We start from the raw sequence: 18,143 nt of genomic DNA, 5'->3' as shown, positions 1-18,143 counted from the left end.
CCAATGAACTCTATTTGATCAGCAAATGATATGTTTAACCTAGTTACGCATCTCAATCATCGAGCAAGGCTACCTAACAGCATTATCAAAGCAGCCAATCATAAATGCCTACTTTTCAGTAATGCTGAGCTCACAGTAACCCCATTTATGAAAACGCAGTTTAAACATGCTTTGCTCGATCTATGACACAACGGTCAAAATATGATATAATAAAGCATTCGTTCACTTTAACAGCTAAATTCCAGTTTGGTGATATTTTGAAAATCTTCTTCCTGATTATTATTTTACATGTACTGTAATTTTCACCTTGACAATGAAAAACATGCAAAAGTAATATTTCATACTATTTATGTTGATGATTTTCATTTGTTCTTTAGCAAAACTTTTTCATAGGCAGTGGTTTCATCAGTTGTTATTTAAGAATGGAACGGAAATCAATGTTTTTGTTTTTATCATTGTTTTGCTGTATCATTTAATTTTATTATTGTAATGAAGCATGCTATACTTGATTGTTGCGTTGATTAGAAAAACTCAGAATGCCTCATTATTTCACTGCTTTATGTTGAAAATGAGTTACACGCTAAATTAGTTTTTTGATTATGAATATTTGACTGTTGATTTTTTGATACACCATAAGCTTATTCTCTTAATTTATAGCTCCGCTATGAGTGATTTGATTTATCAGTTTTTTTTGTACAAACTGAATTCCCTGAATTCCATTTTGGAAGGTATGTTTGAGTTTGATAATGTTTCATAATGCTGTTGTGAATGAATTTTCAGTGGTAATTAGTATTTATCTGGCAAATGTTTGAATTTGCATTGCAATTAAGCATGGTTTTAAATATTAACTGTTTAGTTTACAAAGAAAGAACCAATCCTGCCTTGCAACTGCTCCGTAGTCATCATGTTAATCGAGAGCAAAAACACTACCTTTTATTATTATTTCGGCAGGTATTTTATATCTTTATTTCAATTTGTAAATATGAATTGATTCATTTAGATTTTCTGATAATAATCTTTTTTGTATTTTTGCATGAGCTTTGTTGCTTTCACTACTATTATAACTTTTATTTTTATTATATTTATTATTTAAGTCAATATGCAGATTTTCTTCAATTCATTTACATTGCATTCTTTAGTATATTTAATGCATATTAATTTTATAGGCGCAAGAAGTTGAAAGAAACATTTTTCTAGAAAAGCAGTTGGTCATTCATATTTTAATGGATTTAAATCCAAATTTTCATGATATGTTATGATAAAATCTGATAATGTAGAGAAGTAAAGATTCATAAAACTGCCATGTTGCTTTTAATGAGAAAACTGTTTTTTGAATGTTTTTTTTGCTGTTCATTGACAATTGTGCAACTTTATCATTGAAAATGAATCAAAAATGAATAACTACATTTTATGACAAGTTGTAAAAGGCTGTATAGAATAATTGTTTCAGCATCATGCTTATCTTCAGTAAAATTGATATGTTTATTTATAGAGAATATTTTGACTTTTATTGGTTAAATAATCCTCCAGTTTTATTGATTAATATTTCCAACATTTTTAGTTAATGCAGTTTTAGTTTATATGTCGAGCTTGACTGTAAAAGTCCATTTAGCAGTGCTCTTTTCCTACGCTATTTGTGTATATGTCCACTGCTTTAATTTTATAATCTTTTCGCTTTAAAAATCAGTACTGATAGCCAATGATCATGGTGCTGAAATTATAAACTTTTCAGACGGATATGTTCAGCAATAATGAAATTATGAAAATAGATTAAAATGAATAAATCTGACCAATCACCCAATGATATGTCTGATCTAATTACGCTTCTCAGTCATCGACTAAAGCTGCATAACAGCATTATTAAAGCAGCCAATCATCAATGCCTACTTTTCAGTAATGCTGAGCTCACTGTAACCCCATTTATCAAATTACAGTTTAAAAATGTATTGCCTGATATATGGCACAAGTGGTTAGAACATGATAAATGCAATAAAATGAGATAATAATGCATCCACTCATTATAACAGTTAAATTCCATTTTTTTATATTTTCAATATTTGTTTCTTGATTATTAAATTATACTGTACTTTGCACATTCACACTGAAAAGCATGCAAAATTGCATTTCCTACTATTTATATTGATGATGCTCATTTGATCTTTAACAAAATTATTTTATAGGCAGTGCTTTTATCAGTTGTTCTTCATTAATGGAACATGATTCAGTGTTTTCTTCCTTATTATTGCTTTCCTGTATCATTTAATTTCATTATTGTAATGAAACCTGCTGTATTCGATTGTTGCCTTGAGTAGAAAAATGCAGAATGTTCTATGTTTTCACTATTTTATGTTGAAAAAGAATTAGGTTTACTCTGATTTCACCTCCTAAAATTCGACCGAATTTTTCTGATTTGCTGTTCGCAGATAGGCTGTATGGCGTTTGATCAGCAGTTGGTGATTGGGTCATGCTATGTTTGTTATTTATTAACTTCTGAGGTATAATTGCTGATCAAAACTGAATAACTAATAAAATAGCATTATTCAATTACCAATTACTGATCAAACGCCATACAAGCTATGGGTGAGCAGGCAACTACACAAAGGGGGCAGAGTTGTGAAAATGGGAGCGTTTGAAATCAGAGTACTCCATGAAATCAGTATAGCTTTGGCGGTTCTATATTTTCGAATAGTATAGTTCATGAAATGAACTCTTAATAGCTTGTACAGCTTTGAACGTTTTTCTCTTGTGATACATTATATGTTTACAGTATTTATTTATAGCTACGCTATGAGTAATTTGGTTTACTACTTTTTTATGGACAAACTGTCTAACTTAGACTCCATGGTGGAAGGTATGTCTGAGTTTGATAATGTTTCAAAATACTGTTGTGAATGAATTTTCAGTAGTAATACGTTTTTACCTTACATGTGTTTAAATTTGCATTTCACTTGATCACCGTTTTAAACAAATATTTCTGTTTAGATTACAAAGAAAAAACTAATTTTATTTTGTCAATGTTACATTGCCATAGCGCTCTTACAGAAAATCAAAGACAGCTAATTATTTCATTACTTAATCAGGTATTTTGATTTTATTTCAATTTGCAAATATGAATCGATTTATTTAGATTTTCTGATAATAATCTTTTTTGTTCTTTGCATGCACTTTGTTACTTTTGCTAATTTTATAGCATTCATTTTTATTATGTTTATTTTATAAATGCGTATGTAGCTTTTTTTAATTACTTTATATTGCACTGTTTAGTACATTTAAAGTATATTGATTTTATAGATTCGAGAAGTCGAAGTTCGTCTTATTCAAGAAAGAGAATTAATTCTGCATGTGTTAGGAAATCTGCATCCAAATTTTGATGATATATAATGATAAGATCTTATAATACATTGTAGAGAAGTAAATATTCATTGAACTATCATGTTGCTTTTACATGAGAAGACTGTTTTCTGAATGTTTCTTTTGCTGTTCATTGACATTTGTGTGATTTCATCATTGAAAATAAATCAAAAATAAATAACTACATTTTATAAAAATGCAGTATGGAATAATTGTTTCAGCATCATGCTTATCTTTAGTGAAACTCATATGCTTATTCATAGAGAATATTTCAACTTTTATTGGTTAAATAATTCACGATTTTTATTTATTAATATTTCTTACATTTTTAATTAATGTAATTTTAGTATACATAATGAGCTGAATAGCAAAAGACTGGGTAGCATATGACTCATAAGTAAATTTCTTAATGAGCTATTTAGCACTGCTCTTTTTCTACGCAGTCTGGGTATATGTCTGTTGCTTAAATCCTATACTTTCTTACCAGGGAATGTTCAGTTGACTGCACGTATTGCATCTCTCATGAGATAAGCCATTTTTACTGCTTTAGAAATGGAGACATCAGACATGATACTGAAGTCAGTAAATCTTTTCACAGTCATGTAATATACAAGAACAAATTTAATCTTCACAACTACTTAAATGATAAACAGCTGCTTGTACCACTGAGGAGCTGTTTTTAAGATTTTATCTTTTCCATCTAGCTCACTAAACAAATCTTGTTCTAAATACACGTGAATTTTCATATATGTTTAGACAATCTTGCTGTTTAATAAAATAATGCATCATTTAATTGATTTTAAAAGAATGAATAAATATCTTATAGTTGTTAATAAAGGAAATAAATTTAAATAAAATATCTAAAAAATAGCAACAAAGGCAAAACAATAATAATAGTAAATTTATAAATATCAATCAATAAATCATATGAGAAAATTAAATAATGAAAGAGTGGTGCTAGAATGGTTTTTTTGAAAGTTACGCTGGTCACGCAGTCAGCACTGACACGTAGAATAAGTTTATGCCTCACTGCCATTTTCTTTTATTTTCAAAGATTTTTTCAATGCGCTTTCTTGTTCTCTTGCTTCTTTGCGTCTTTCTCTGACATAAGGTCACTCAGCCCAAATCCCATACATATGCCAACACAGACGTTTTCTTTTTTTCAATTGCATGCTCTAAACTGTTTAAATTATGTCTCATTTAAAGTAGTTTAAACTCTAAAATGGCGAAATCTAAAATCTCTAAAAATCAAAATAATAATCAATCAACAGTGAAGAATTTAGTAATTTCAGTAGTTTCTGGTGCTGTATAGTTTGACCAGTTAATGGGTTCAAATTTATGCACGTGTGAATGGTGAGTGTGCGTTTGAATAATACTTATAAATGACTAAAAATGGCTTTACATTAATTTCAAGATGTTTCAAAATTCCTTTATAAAAATTAAATTAATTAATTTTTAACAACAAATATTTGATTGTTGAATATTCGTTTTAGATTATGATGCCTTCTATTTTATTTAAATATATTCTATGTGTTACATAATTTTAACAGTGCACTTTTACATGATGGCTTATTATATTTGTGTTAAAAATGGTCCATACAATAAAAGCGCTTTTGAATATAAAAATAAATAATATTTTTAAAATTTTATTTGTACAAAGTATCTAGTTTATTATAATATCAAATTTTCATTTTGCATTTAATTGTACTTGCATATGACTTATACTGTAAATTGAAGTTTTGTAGATAGCGATCTATTCTGTTAAAATAGTTTGAGCTGATCTCGTGATAAAATCTTTTCAATACGTATGTGCACTTTATTCTGCAGTCATATTATACTTTTTTCTTTTTCAATAAAGTGAATAATACTGTATTTTATTATTGTTTGTGTATCTTTTTTATGAAAATACGCATTGGCTTAAACATTTTAATACTTGTAGATGTAATTGTTTTAATCCTTATTATATATTTATTTGTTAATATGCACAGCTGGTAGCTGAATTTCAGTGAAACGATGATTGTTATTCAGGTTGAACTTGTTTTACTTTGAAACAAGAAATTTATGTGCATAAATTTCAAAGAATTTGTCAGAATATATATATATATATATATATATTCTTTTTATATTTATAAGAGTTATATTTTCAATCTGTAAATTTTGCACACTGTTTTAAAAATTATACTTTGCATGAAAAGGCTGTATTACGTTAAATTAATGAATTACTTTATAGAAACAAATTATAGAAAGAATAATACGTTGCTTAACTTTGGGGATTGTTTGAATCTATGGATAATGTGGTTTCGTTTCATTTGACCTTTGAAGAGCAAAACGTTTTGCGTGAATGTGCTCGGGAAAGTTTCATTTATCGTTGTTTGCCATTGACTGTTGTTGGATGCTTCTCTGCAAAATATTGTCAAAAGTCTGGATTAATAAAGGGGCATCCAATATATGGTATGACTGTGCAGTATTTGACTATTTTTGGTGTGGCGTATTTGCTTGGTAAATTTTCTTACATTTCCGAGTGCAAGGAAAAAATTCTGAAGCGAATTCCAAATAGCAATCTTGCTAATGCAGTACGCAAGTCAAACCCGTCAACTATATTTCAGGTTAAAATTTTGTTATCAGTTATCTTTGTTTATTCTGATTTATAGATAAGTGAAAATCAAGTTGCTTGTATTTCTGCTGTTGTTTATTTTAGGTTATCGATTATTCACATAATCTGATATAATATTTATATTACTTTTAAAAATAATGTGAATTTTCCAAACTTCTGCAAATTATATTCAGTCATTGTTATTTATTAGTTTAACTCGTGAATCTCCAAACCTATCAATTATAGGGAAATGTTGGCAAAAGACATGATACAACGAATAGTAATGGATTCCGCAATGAAGCTGAAGGCGACTTGGTGCAGAATAATTTTTCTGATATCTTCGATCAAACGGAAATTATAGGAAAGGAATTCAAGCCAGACAATGATAATGGCGGTGAAAAAGCCGAGAGTAAACCAAAAGTTACTTATGACAGTTTAAGAATGAAAAATCGTCAGGAATTTTTTAATCAACAAAAGTCAATGATTCAAAAAAGTCAGTCTAATGAAACGAATGATGCTCATCCAGCGGTTCAGAATGAATTAATGAATGTGCAACAAAGTGGAAAATACGGTGACGAAGGTTTTCAATGAAAATAGTTTGCAGTTATTCTGCTCTTTATTGGCAATGACTATTTTTTATTATACATAAAAGTATGTATATATATATATATATGGTTATTTTGAGTTGTTTGTTTCGTATTTTGAAGCATTTTAATTCATTGAATTCTATTCTACTTTTACTAATTTTTTTTATTAACTCTACCTGATAAAGTAGCATAGTTTTGCTATTTGAAGCGTATTTTTTAATGGAAAATACATCTTTGCAGGATGTGCAAGTGAAAATGTTTGCAGTAGAATAAGTTCTGTTCAGAAATTTGGCAACTTTATGAATATGTTTGAATGTAGAGTCTGATTTATTATTCATCGCAGTTTTTGATTTCAACGAATTTCATCAAATCCATCTTTTCTGAACAGTATTAACAGTAATAATTGTAATAAAATCTGTTTATAGTATTATTTTGAGAAGACTCATTTTCCAGTACGAAATTATTTTTCCATGCGAAATGGTGAAAGAAATTAATCATTTTTTAAATGCACTAATCAATTTGAAAAGGGGAGAATTGTCTTTGTTTCAATTTCACCATAAGTGTTGCAGTATTTTAAGATTGCTGGTGTGCAAAAAAATATAAAGCAAAATAAGCTTACAATAGTCGTCTACAGTTTGTTTGCATGGGTCACTGTAATATCATTAGCACGAGTAGTAAATAGAACGCTTTATTGTGAACGGAATTACTATTAACGGCTTGTTATTTTCGTCAAATATTTACTCACATGTATACGTTTCAGTTTTTTTTATTACTTATTATTTTTATTATTCAAGTTGCGTATTATTTTTTGATATTAGAAACAGCACTTTTAAAAGATATCCAGAATAACCCAGTGATGATTGAATTAAAAGTTTTACTATTGACAAAAGTGCAAACTTTTCTTCTTTTAACTTCAATAAACGAACCGCTGCAGAAAGAGAAAAATGAACATGCATTAAAGTATGAAACGTCAAACAGCAGAAAAAGAATAAAGTACATGGTTATTGGAAATTAAAAGGCAAAAAAAGCGTCGAACGACAATCAGCCTCGTCGAATTTCACATATCAACCGCGGTTGAATGTACAGCTCAATAACGCCAGGCATGGGCAGACGCTGGCTTGGATCAATGATCAGCAAATCTTCATCGAACTCGATCCCTTCCACACTGATCGCCTATGCAAGGCACCATTTATCCTTATAAGAGATTGGAATCTTTACATAGATGCAACTTGAAAAACATTAATGAAAGGTACATTTACTTATTATTTTTTACAATATAATAATAATATAATATAATATAATATAATATAATATAAACAGGTCTAAAACGTTAAAATAATCACTCACAAGCCAATTAATTAATGGACAGTCCGCAGCGCTGTTAATCGCTTCACATATATGTTGCCAATAAATATCAATTTTCAGTGTTGCTTCTGTGATGAATTCTTCTTTTAACACATCGGTGCTTTGAGCCTAAACATATAAACAACAACAACAACGCTGTACAGTTGTAGCCTTAGTCTTGAAAGCTTTTACAATCACTTATTATGTATTGTAGAAAAACAAATTATAAAATCAAATATATCACTATACTGCATATTGTATATACCTCTAATATAGTATTGCAAATGTTGTCTATATAATGAAACGCAGACATGGTCACAGTTTGAGCTTTCAAAGGTAAATGAACGACACAGCATTTGGAAATTTGATGAGACAAAAATGCAGCATTCATGGCAAGCAAATGAAAAATTTTCACAACTGTCTGATCAAACTATAATTTTAAAAAACAGTGAACAAAAATCATTCAGAATAAACATTCACATCAAATGATATATACATTTGAAGCAAAGGCAGAATAATTTCGTTTCACGAAGTTTATAACTTTTTGCTTGTTTTCTTCGACAATTTCGGCAAAGGATATTTCTTTCGCGTAACTAAATGTGGAACTCACCATTTTCATCTTAAACATGTAAATAAAGTCAATTAATTGTAAATTAATTATATAAATCCCACTTACTATACAAAATGTGAGCTTGCATTGCTGCAACGCCAGATATATGTTAACTTTCAAATGTGCATATCTATCACAAGTACTATGGTTCACCGCACTCACCACTTTACAATACAAGTTCTTCATACGTTTCATATACATATCCGCTGAATTGTATATAAATATGCATAAAAAATGAATATAAGTGCCAAAATATTAAAAAAACCTTCTTCTGTTTCAGTTTTCAAACGTTCTTTGTCGTATTCGGGTATGTGCTTAGTAATGTAAGCGTCAGTGAACTCAAGAACTGTATTCAGAATATGCTGGCTAATGCAAATTGCATAGCCCATGTCTGAATTAAATTCTTTCATTTCTTTTACAGTTTCTAGCAAATTAAAGCACATTTCACGTGTATCATGAATCTACAAAAATAAATAAACAAAACAAAAGCATGTGTAATGCAACGTAACATTTCTTGGAAGGCAATAACATTTTACCTTTTGAACCCCAAAATCTCTAAAATTACAAACAGAATCGATGCCTTTCTTCAAATAACTCCCTTCATATAAATGCTTAGTGAATTCATATATCTAAAAAGGCAAAAAGTAGCTCAGCATTTTCCAGATAAAATACCAACTGCATACATCATCTAGATTTGATTTAATAATCGGATATCTTGCTTCAATTTTATCGAATTGCGAACAAGCAAATTTGTCCAAAATATTAACTAAAATTAATAAAATTAATAAATGAAATGCAAATCTTTAAATCTTTAAAACAAGCAAAACAGTCCTTTACTCTATAAAACACAATACAATGTATATATTCATTCATATTTATAATAAATGTGCAGGTCATTAATTAACAAAAAAGTAACATATTCACCAGGTGTTAAAAGCAAACGTATCAACGGCAAAGAGCATAAATTGCCAGCCATTGCTTTCAAAGTTGCCTCAGTAGTGTCCAGGGTGCAATTCAGCAACTGATTTCCTTTTTTCGCCCGTCCATAAAGCTCAAATGCCTGCGAAACAGCCTCTTTAATCAAAGGCAAACTATGCAAACGATGCAACAGTTGCACATTAAGCGGAACAGATATGTCCATATTAACAGGCAACTTTTCGAAATTTTCAAAACTGTCGTTTCTGGAAGTTACTATCGTTGGTTGATTTGCATTTACAACTGGAAACCCTTCCTCGATCAAAGATTCTTCCATTACAGTGCTTTCGAAAGAATTTTCGTTCGTTGTATTGCTTTCAGCAACACTAGCGTTCCTTGTATTTAAATCAATTTCATCCACAGCTGTCAACATTGTCGAAGTAAAAATATCGTCTATAGAATGATCGTTCAGTTGGTCGATTGGATACGTTTCTTGTTCATCGTTCTTTTCGCATAATGGAACGTGATCTTGTGAAACGCAACTCATCAAATCAGCCATCAACAAAGCAAACCCTATCAGTCACCTCAAAAAACAAAATCACATTGAATTCAACATTTTACCGTATGAAAATTGAGTCAAAGGTCTGATTTATTACTACTGAATAGGTGCATTGTTCTCTTTATTAGACGTTTCGTTTATTTAAAAAAGTACAAATAAATAAATATATATTCAAAACTGAGAAATTGACCTATAATCTCATGATACGCATAAAAAACAGGCTAATCTGTTCCATTGCTTGAAATTACAAAATCAACAACACTACCAATGTTTAGAAAATATTAAATGAACCTGCATGTCACAGTATTTAAAATGCAGATTATTATTACAATTAGATTGAATCACAAATGCCTGCTTGTGCATTTTTGTATTTTGGAAAAGAGCAACTCAATTTGTCAAATGTGCACTTATTTAAGTGAAAATTATGATGCGAAAACAATTATGAATATAAAAGTAATTGTTTTTTGATCTTGAAGCTTAAAATAAAGCATAACAAGCAAAACTGGCAATGTAATTTTTAATACAAAAAATTTAAGGCAAATTATGGTCAAGCAAATTCCGAGCTGCAAAAATGTATGGGAGTAATGAGAAAATTATTTTAAAATTTACCTTAATTTTAGAAATGCATTACTGGGCTGTTAATATTTTCACAAATATTTATTGAATTTGTGCGTAAATTAAAAATTATTTTCTTTTTAAAGTTGTTAAAAACCACAATTTTAATACCCATTTATTCGATCACTTATTTATGAAAGAAAAAATGTACCTGACGATCACAGTATGCACTTGTAATCAGTACAGTATGTTTTTGTTGTTTAACGGCGTGCGTGCCCTGTTTACATGAAATCACTTTTTATAAGATGTGCATTATGTTTGAGTTTCTGACCGATTGAATATAAAAACGTAAGCTTAAAACTTTATTCTTAAAATTTTCTTTTTAGTTATTGTTAATCTTGTGTCTTGTTAAACACAATTACCATAATATGGACAGTCAAGCGTTTGCAAGTTCCACCATGTCGTACCAGTCCACGGACGTGATTCATAGAATGGAAAGGCCCCAAGAAGTTGGTAATGCGGAGGAGCCTGCTACAGGGGTTGCGGTTTCATGTGGCACCATTCCACCGGTCACTCAAGACAAATCACCTCTTTTGCAGGTGAATTTGTTACGAAGCTTAAGTAGCTTCACGGAGGCACTAGGTTTTGCTTCAGATGGTGTCAAATCAGAAGGCTTGTCAACGTTTTCTGGTGTTTTCTGTCCAGTTGCGTTGTCTATGTTTAGTGTCATGCTATTTTTAAGAATTGGTATGCAGTTTTTTTATTTCACTACTTTTTTCTCGATACTTTCGTCAAAGTTTCTTATTATTTTATGGAATGGAGTTAAGGTTTTCACAGTTAAGCTTAAATGTTTATTTTCAGTTTATGTTACCCAAATGATTGCTGGGAATTTACTTTATGTAAATTGAAGAACTTGATCTGATAGTGTTGGCAGAATTTTTTGTGATGAAATGTGTTAAATGTCATACATTGCACTTATTATGTTTCACCTATTTTTTAATTATTACATTTGACCTGTTTCCGAGTTCATGTCTCATAATTTTTTTCATTGTCACATTAAGATTTTCTTGAAAATTGATAATCTAATGAACTTTATATTAATGGTGATAAGATGAATTAAAATGTAATTTTCAGGAATTTTATTTTTCATAATAGCAGAAACTTGTTTTGCACAGATATTTTCTTTAGCATTGAATTCTGTTCATATCTGGTTTTTATGTTAACGATGTTAGCGTATTTTTTGAAGTAGATGAAGTTTTAAGGTATAAGGTTTTATCAGGTTATATTTCAATATCTACCAGATAAAAATGTTTTTAAGAAAAAATTGTTCATATCTGGTGATTAATTTGTTTATCGAAAGATTACGATTGCAGTTGTATAGTGGACAGCAAGAACGTTGAATGTTTTCATTGTAGAGACTGTTCATATTGTAATCTGTTATGATTATCAAGTATTTTTCATTTGGCGGTACAAAAAGCGAACAACGAATTTATGTGTAAACAAATTTATTTCAGCAACTGAAGTAGAATAATTTTAGGTTTTGTTGTTGGTCAGGCTGGTATTTTGATGACGTTGCTGCAGCTCGCGATTGCATATACCATTATTTTGTTCACAGTTTTATCTCTGTGTGCTATATCAACTAACGGGGCCATCGAAGGCGGAGGCGTTTATTGTAAGTGTATCAAACATTTTGCATTTTATGCGTTAAATAATTGTCGTTAAAATAACGAGGGATTATTTTTGTGTTTACTTTTCTGATGTCGCTTAAGTTTAAAGTTTTAAGTGAAATAGGCAGTTTTTGAAAAGGATCAGTTTTGCGAGTTTTCAGATATGATAAGCCGTGCACTTGGTCCAGAATTTGGTGGAAGTATTGGCGTTTTATTTTTTGTGGCAAACATTTTTTCGTGTTCGCTGTATATATCAGCTTTCACGGAAGCACTGATTAATAATTTCGGTCCAGGTGGTAAGTTGAATAATTTTTCTGTTTTCTCTTCTGTTTAATAAGATTATGAATATATAATTTAATGCTGTTCTCATTTCATTTAGGCTATACTGTTGACAACGCTTTACCAAGTGGCCATTGGTGGGCATTTGTGTACGGTTTTGGCATTTCCATTGTGCTTTTGATAATTTGTTTGGTTGGTGCTCAGATGTTTGCCCGTACATCAGTCTTAGTATTGATCATCGTCAGCATATCTTATTGCAGTTTTTTGTTGAGTTTGATGGTATTTTTCAATCCAATTTCCGTCCCGTTGCCAGAGAATAATCCGTTTGGTCGATTGGACGATAATGGCACGTTGATAAAGAATTTGACTGTTTATGCAAATTACACTGGTGTTAGAAGTTTTACATTTATGGAAAATTTGTACCCAAATTGGAGTGTTGATTACACAACTGGCATTCACATGACGTTTGCATTAGTATTTGCAGTAGTATTCAGCGGCATAACGGGTTTGATGGCCGGCGCCAACATGTCAGGCGAATTGAAGCAGCCCAATATTTCTATTCCAAAAGGAACATTGCAAGCGTTGCTGGCAACATTTTTAGTATATTTCTTGACAACTTTTTTGATTGGCTCTTCTTGTTCCAACATTTTGTTGCAAAACAACTACATCGTTGTACAGAATATCAACATTTGGCCACCATTCATTTTTATTGGAATTGTTGCCGCGACATTGGCAGCGGCACTCAGCAATTTGATAGGCGCTTCAAGGGTGCTTTTTCGATTAGCCATCGACCGATTGTTTGGTTAGTGGATGTTTTATTGTTGTGTAAATGTTGAATTTGTCCAATATTTATATTTGCTTTGTCCAGGGGTTCTACTTCACGTGGCCACATTCCACAGAGGTGGCAATCCTGCCATGGCCGTTCTCATATCTTGGGCATTAGTTGTAGTACGTTTACTTTGTTTTTCTCTAACTATGAGTGGAATATGTTTATTTTATTTTATTTTTTGTTTTTAATTTTAGGCAGTTCTGATGATCGGCTCTTTCAATGTTATTGCGCAGATTACTTCTGTGTTATTCTTACTCTCCTACGCGGCAGTTAATCTTGCCTGTTTAGCATTGGACTTGACATCGGCTCCAAATTTTAGGTTACTCAAATCATAAATAAATAAATAAATATATATATATATATATATATATATATATATTGTAATAATAGTTTGATGTGTTAATTGGCTTTTTCAGACCTACGTTTCGATACTTTTCTGTGCTCACATCATTCTGCGGCTTTGCTGGTTGTATTGCGATGATGTTTGTCGTGAATCCAGTATCGTCTGGTGTTACAATAATATTTTTGCTGCTTTTATTGATTGGCTTGCATTACGTGGTACCGATGCCGGCCAGTTGGGGTTCTATCAGTCAGGCGTTGATCTTTCACCAGGTACGCAAGTATTTGTTGTTGCTTGATCCACGAAAGGAACATGTTAAATTTTGGCGACCGCAAGTGTTGCTGCTGGTAGCGAATCCTCGTTCTTGTTTGCCGTTGATCGACTTTGTGAACGATTTGAAAAAGTCTGGCTTGTACGTTATTGGTCACGTGAAAACCGATGCAGACGACAGTCAGCATCATTTGGATCCCGCTCAGCGAGACATGCCCTACTGGTTGGGCTTGGTAGATTATTTGAAAATCAAGGCATTTGTCGAGATTACTGTTGCTAAGTCAATACGCGAAGGGGCCGGTCAGTTGATCCGTCTGAGCGGCATAGGCGCGATGAAGCCGAACACGGTTATACTCGGCTTTCACGACAACACTCCGTCGCAGAACACATTCGACAAGGGTCGTTTCTTGAGGAGCATCAAATTTGCCAAATTAGAACGGGCCGAGGTGGTGGAATATTTCACCGGACCCGACTTGCCGACATTGCCCGGCGATCGTCTGGACCGTCTCGACTACGTGCAGCTGATTCGTGATGTGCTGCGCATGAACAAGAATATCGTCTTGGCTAGACACTTTCAGTCGTTGGACAAGGAGCAGCTGCTGTCCGGCTCGTCCGAACCCCGCTTTGTCGACGTTTGGCCCCTGGACCTGACTTGTGGGACCGAGGACAGTCTGGCCTGGGACAATAGCTCGTTGTTCCTGCTTCAACTGGCCTGCATTCTGAGCATGGCCGGCCGTTGGAAGAACCGGGTCGTGTTGCGCGTGTTCATCTGCGTCTCGTCGACCGATGATATGCAGTACAAAGCGTTCCAGTTAAGGGAGATGCTCAGTCAGCTGCGCATTAGCGCTCAGTCGGTCATCTTGCCCTGGAGTTTAAGGCTTTTGGATGTGGAAGACAGTGAAGACGAAAGGGAGTCTTCGTCTGGCGATACCAATGCTACGATATATCATGGCTTTGCCGGTATATCCAGACGTGCTTTGAGGCGTTTCAACCAGCTGCTGCGCGATAGCAGCGAAATGGCGGGGGTTCTGTTTCTGAAATTGCCACCCCCGCCGGCTGACCCCTCCCTCTCAGACAGCTATTTGAAAGGCCTTCAGTGCCTCACCGATGGTTTGCCGCCAACTCTACTTATACACGGCATCAGTTCGGTCATATCGACCGCACTTTAATCAAGCATTTGATCCTTTTGAAATACTCTTCATGTTACTTATTATTATTATTATTATTATTATTATTATTATTATTATTATTATTATTATTATTATTAATGACTTTTTATTTACGCAGCATAATCAATTTTGATTGATTATACATTATTATCTTTTCCATGTTTCACTTAAATTTTCTACTCTTCTTTATTTAGTATACGGTTATTTTCTCATTTTTACATTAATATGCATATTTTTTTTAATATGAAATATCTTGTACCTTTTTTTTTGTAGTGGAATTGGGTTGTTTTTTGAAATTCATACTGTTCCATTCGATAAGCTGAATTAGTTAGCAGTTAGACAATTTGGGGTAGGTTCTTTGGTTGTTGTTATTTTATTCAGCAGCATGACCAAGAAAAGAAACAACTGGTAAATTCACTACTTCGGTAAGAAATAACATTAATTGAAATTAAATAAATTATTATCATTTTTTAGCCTACTTTTACTGCAAGTGCATTTCAAACGTTTTGTAAATTTATTTTTCAACATTAAAGATAAATTAATAGAAGCTTAATAATAAATTCTACGTTTTATTCCGATTCCAATTAGCTGTAAAACATCTTTCTTCACATTAATCAAATGGTCTGAAAATAAACAAAAAATGCATTGCCATGAACTGAAAATATTGCACAAGGCTGTACAATTTGAACGAATTAATTTGTAATCTTCCTTTCCTTTGCAACGTCCACATCCGCGTCCAGTAGCGTTGCGTTATCAATTTACATAATCATGCTTCATACAATATAATTAGTCCACATTTCGAAATAATAACAAAAGATAGCGAGGTTTGGATAATTGTTGTGAATTTTATATTCCAGTTAATACTCATCAACATTTTCAGTTGTGATTTTTCAATTGTATTCTTTGCCTTTGCTATATAATGTCTCACCTTAGAGTGCAGAAAAATTGCATTAACAGTTTATATAGCCTTTTAAATGATTAATGCTATGTTTTTCAAAAATTTTTTATTACGTAAATAACGTTAAGTAGAGCAACGGTTATCTGATTGAATCCGGTTTCAGAAAATGTAAGCAATATCTCGAACCTTGTTGACCTAGCTATTTCGTTTGTAGGAACGCCGTTAGTTGCCATTTCAGTGCTTCTAGCAAAGAAATATAAAATGCATTCATTCTCAAAGAGCTCAGTCACAGCAGCCTGTGAGAAAAGCACAAATTGCAATGTACTTCTGTTCTGCTATTTGATTTTAAGCAACTTTTTATTCATTTATTAATGTAATACATGGGAAAGATATGAAAAATGAAATAAACAGTACAGTAATATGCTAGCTTTTTCTTGACATTATTTGAATTCATTTTCCGTACACTAATAACGACTGAACGCCGCTTTGCAAAAGGAGCATTACTTGTACTAGAAAGCGCAAAAACAAATACGCCACAAGGAATGGCGAGCATAGGTTTATAGTACTTATCAAATAATTCAGAATCGACTGATGTCCATAAAGTTCATTTCCGCATTCAGAGGTTTTTTTCGCAAATGGCGAAACGTCATGAGCGGCAGACTTGCTTCCTTTGGAAAAACGGAGAAACTGTTTTTTCAAAATTCCCCTTTTCTTCCTCTTAGGCATAGGCTTTGATTAGTGATAATGTTTTGCAGAGTTTGGCTGAAATCTGTCCTGCAGTTGTAGAATGATTTGACTCTAAAGTTTGCACATTGCGTATCAGAATACATAGGTAAGCATCCCACTTTTGCGTGGATATCTCCATAACTATGCAACTGGAAACCGCAGCAATACTTATAACGTACTTGTCTAATCACTGCCGATCAATTGATGCCCATAATGCCCATTTCGGGGCAACAAGATTTTTCACAAAAATTGCAAATTTCATGAGCTATAAACCTGTTTTTTTGAAAAACGGCGTTGCTGTATGTAGTTCCATAAGCAATTTCCAACCCGCCACTACGGTCATATTCAACGAATGTGAAAATAAATTCCACCGCCATGTTTTTGACCTTATTTTCGGCCGGTAACTGAATAACATTTTATCCAACACATCCACAACAGCCCTATATTGGTTGCACACCAGTACGATGCTTGGCTGCGCTACATCGAAACAAAAGGCGTGCCTCCAGGGAAGTACAATGCATTATTAAAAACCTTCGTCATATATAAAAACAGCATTGCAATTACATTAATCAAATTCCATTAATTACAAATACCCATAATTTTACGCAATTCCCTATTTAATGACGTATTTGGCAAAATTGCTTGATAGCAACAGGGTCATTTATAGAGGGAAATAATGCAAAACTGAATAAAAACTTTAATTCGTTCTGTTCATTGTAATAATTCTCATATCTATATTGTCCGCAATCAATAAATTGCGTAAAAAAAATTTTTCAAATTTGTACTGGCCTGTATTACGAAAATGAACTTCAGGTACAAATGTTATTAATATCGCGAACATTGTTTGGAGTACATAAGCCGTAAAAAGTTGTAAATATAAATGGAATGGAACTACATTCCATATTATCAAGAGATCAGGTTTTGCTGCGCTTGGTGTTGCTCCGACTAAAATCGTATAAGCACCGAATATTTTTGGCAAGGACTCGACACATACAGATTCCTAAAAGCGTAAGACTATATTTTTAGTGATTATGGCATTTTTTATAATCGATGTCACTCATGTTCGCAGAAATTTAAAGTTTTCGCCTTTTCAAAAAAGCAAGGGATCATATAGCCGGGATCCAAAGTAGTTTTTCGAAAGTAAGCTCCACTTACAACTTTCGCATCCATTGTCAGCAGTGTATGACCAGTCCAAAATAAATAGTGCATGGAAAGGATAAATAGTGCCCTCATTGTTAACATGCACAGCACTCCAACACCAGTTGCCAGTATAGTATTATAATACACAGGGAAGCGGCGCTTCCATAAGAACGTTTAAACGATTAATCGGTGCACGAAGAATTGTTGGTAAAGTTGATCCAACGTCATTATTGAGTAGTCCAATGCAGGCCATCTTCCCACAACCATTGGTAGTGTAGTCAGTTCGAAATAAAAATATGTTCAATCCCGTT

At 32.4% G+C, this 18,143-nt stretch overlaps 5 protein-coding genes across 5 annotated transcripts; 4 read left to right on the top strand and 1 right to left on the bottom strand.

Moving 5' to 3' along the window:
• The first annotated feature begins 664 nt into the window (after positions 1-664).
• Tsp_11589 (conserved hypothetical protein) lies at positions 665-1,259 on the top strand. Its single transcript, XM_003371454.1, has 3 exons — positions 665-728; positions 857-951; positions 1,167-1,259. The coding sequence occupies exons 1-3, from the start codon at positions 665-667 to the stop codon at positions 1,257-1,259; spliced, it is 252 nt and encodes an 83-aa protein (XP_003371502.1).
• A 516-nt stretch (positions 1,260-1,775) lies between these two features.
• Positions 1,776-3,381, top strand: Tsp_11588 (conserved hypothetical protein). The gene is made up of 5 exons (XM_003371453.1): positions 1,776-1,966; positions 2,535-2,627; positions 2,781-2,851; positions 2,983-3,080; positions 3,292-3,381. Exons 1-5 carry the CDS (start codon positions 1,776-1,778, stop codon positions 3,379-3,381), a joined length of 543 nt encoding a protein of 180 aa, XP_003371501.1.
• A 2,255-nt stretch (positions 3,382-5,636) lies between these two features.
• Tsp_11587 (ovarian carcinoma immunoreactive antigen (OCIA) superfamily) lies at positions 5,637-6,857 on the top strand. Its single transcript, XM_003371452.1, has 3 exons — positions 5,637-5,957; positions 6,191-6,524; positions 6,772-6,857. Exons 1-3 carry the CDS (start codon positions 5,637-5,639, stop codon positions 6,855-6,857), a joined length of 741 nt encoding a protein of 246 aa, XP_003371500.1.
• A 715-nt stretch (positions 6,858-7,572) lies between these two features.
• Tsp_11586 (hypothetical protein) lies at positions 7,573-9,959 on the bottom strand. Its single transcript, XM_003371451.1, has 7 exons — positions 9,410-9,959; positions 8,751-8,876; positions 8,552-8,691; positions 8,372-8,494; positions 8,141-8,305; positions 7,879-8,004; positions 7,573-7,704 (listed from the first exon to the last, which is right to left on the bottom strand). Exons 1-7 carry the CDS (start codon positions 9,957-9,959, stop codon positions 7,573-7,575), a joined length of 1,362 nt encoding a protein of 453 aa, XP_003371499.1.
• Positions 9,960-10,942: 983 nt separating this feature from the next.
• On the top strand, positions 10,943-16,338 carry Tsp_11585 (calcineurin-binding protein cabin-1). The gene is made up of 8 exons (XM_003371450.1): positions 10,943-11,261; positions 12,052-12,186; positions 12,343-12,477; positions 12,561-13,262; positions 13,329-13,408; positions 13,523-13,608; positions 13,706-14,859; positions 16,130-16,338. The coding sequence occupies exons 1-8, from the start codon at positions 10,943-10,945 to the stop codon at positions 16,336-16,338; spliced, it is 2,820 nt and encodes a 939-aa protein (XP_003371498.1).
• The last annotated feature ends 1,805 nt before the right edge of the window (positions 16,339-18,143 follow it).

This window comes from Trichinella spiralis (assembly GCF_000181795.1).
Source record: "Trichinella spiralis strain ISS 195 chromosome Unknown Scfld9, whole genome shotgun sequence".
In the NCBI taxonomy this organism is placed as follows: Eukaryota; Metazoa; Nematoda; class Enoplea; order Trichinellida; family Trichinellidae; genus Trichinella; species Trichinella spiralis.
Note: the sequence above shows the minus strand (reverse complement) of the source record. Positions and strands in the feature narration are given on the sequence as shown.

Bases quoted from the DNA above. Each gene is read 5' to 3' on its own strand.
- Tsp_11589 (XM_003371454.1), top strand. From the start codon at position 665: ATGAGTGATTTGATTTATCAGTTTTTTTTGTACAAACTGAATTCCCTG. The intron at 729-856 runs GTATGTTTGAGT...TTAACTGTTTAG, and splicing joins CCTGAATTCCATTTTGGAAG to TTTACAAAGAAAGAACCAAT. The intron at 952-1,166 runs GTATTTTATATC...TTAATTTTATAG, and splicing joins TTTTATTATTATTTCGGCAG to GCGCAAGAAGTTGAAAGAAA.
- Tsp_11588 (XM_003371453.1), top strand. From the start codon at position 1,776: ATGAATAAATCTGACCAATCACCCAATGATATGTCTGATCTAATTACG. The intron at 2,628-2,780 runs GTTTGAAATCAG...ATTTATTTATAG, and splicing joins AGAGTTGTGAAAATGGGAGC to CTACGCTATGAGTAATTTGG. The intron at 2,852-2,982 runs GTATGTCTGAGT...ATTTCTGTTTAG, and splicing joins CTTAGACTCCATGGTGGAAG to ATTACAAAGAAAAAACTAAT.
- Tsp_11587 (XM_003371452.1), top strand. From the start codon at position 5,637: ATGGATAATGTGGTTTCGTTTCATTTGACCTTTGAAGAGCAAAACGTT. The intron at 5,958-6,190 runs GTTAAAATTTTG...TATCAATTATAG, and splicing joins ACCCGTCAACTATATTTCAG to GGAAATGTTGGCAAAAGACA. The intron at 6,525-6,771 runs GTTTTCAATGAA...ACATCTTTGCAG, and splicing joins TGGAAAATACGGTGACGAAG to GATGTGCAAGTGAAAATGTT.
- Tsp_11586 (XM_003371451.1), bottom strand. From the start codon at position 9,959: ATGGCTGATTTGATGAGTTGCGTTTCACAAGATCACGTTCCATTATGC. The intron at 8,877-9,409 runs GTGAATATGTTA...AATTTAATTCAG, and splicing joins ACGTTTGCTTTTAACACCTG to ACATGGGCTATGCAATTTGC. The intron at 8,005-8,140 runs GTATATACAATA...TTATATGTTTAG, and splicing joins TTTGCAATACTATATTAGAG to GCTCAAAGCACCGATGTGTT.
- Tsp_11585 (XM_003371450.1), top strand. From the start codon at position 10,943: ATGGACAGTCAAGCGTTTGCAAGTTCCACCATGTCGTACCAGTCCACG. The intron at 12,478-12,560 runs GTAAGTTGAATA...CATTTCATTTAG, and splicing joins TAATAATTTCGGTCCAGGTG to GCTATACTGTTGACAACGCT. The intron at 13,609-13,705 runs GTTACTCAAATC...TGGCTTTTTCAG, and splicing joins ACATCGGCTCCAAATTTTAG to ACCTACGTTTCGATACTTTT.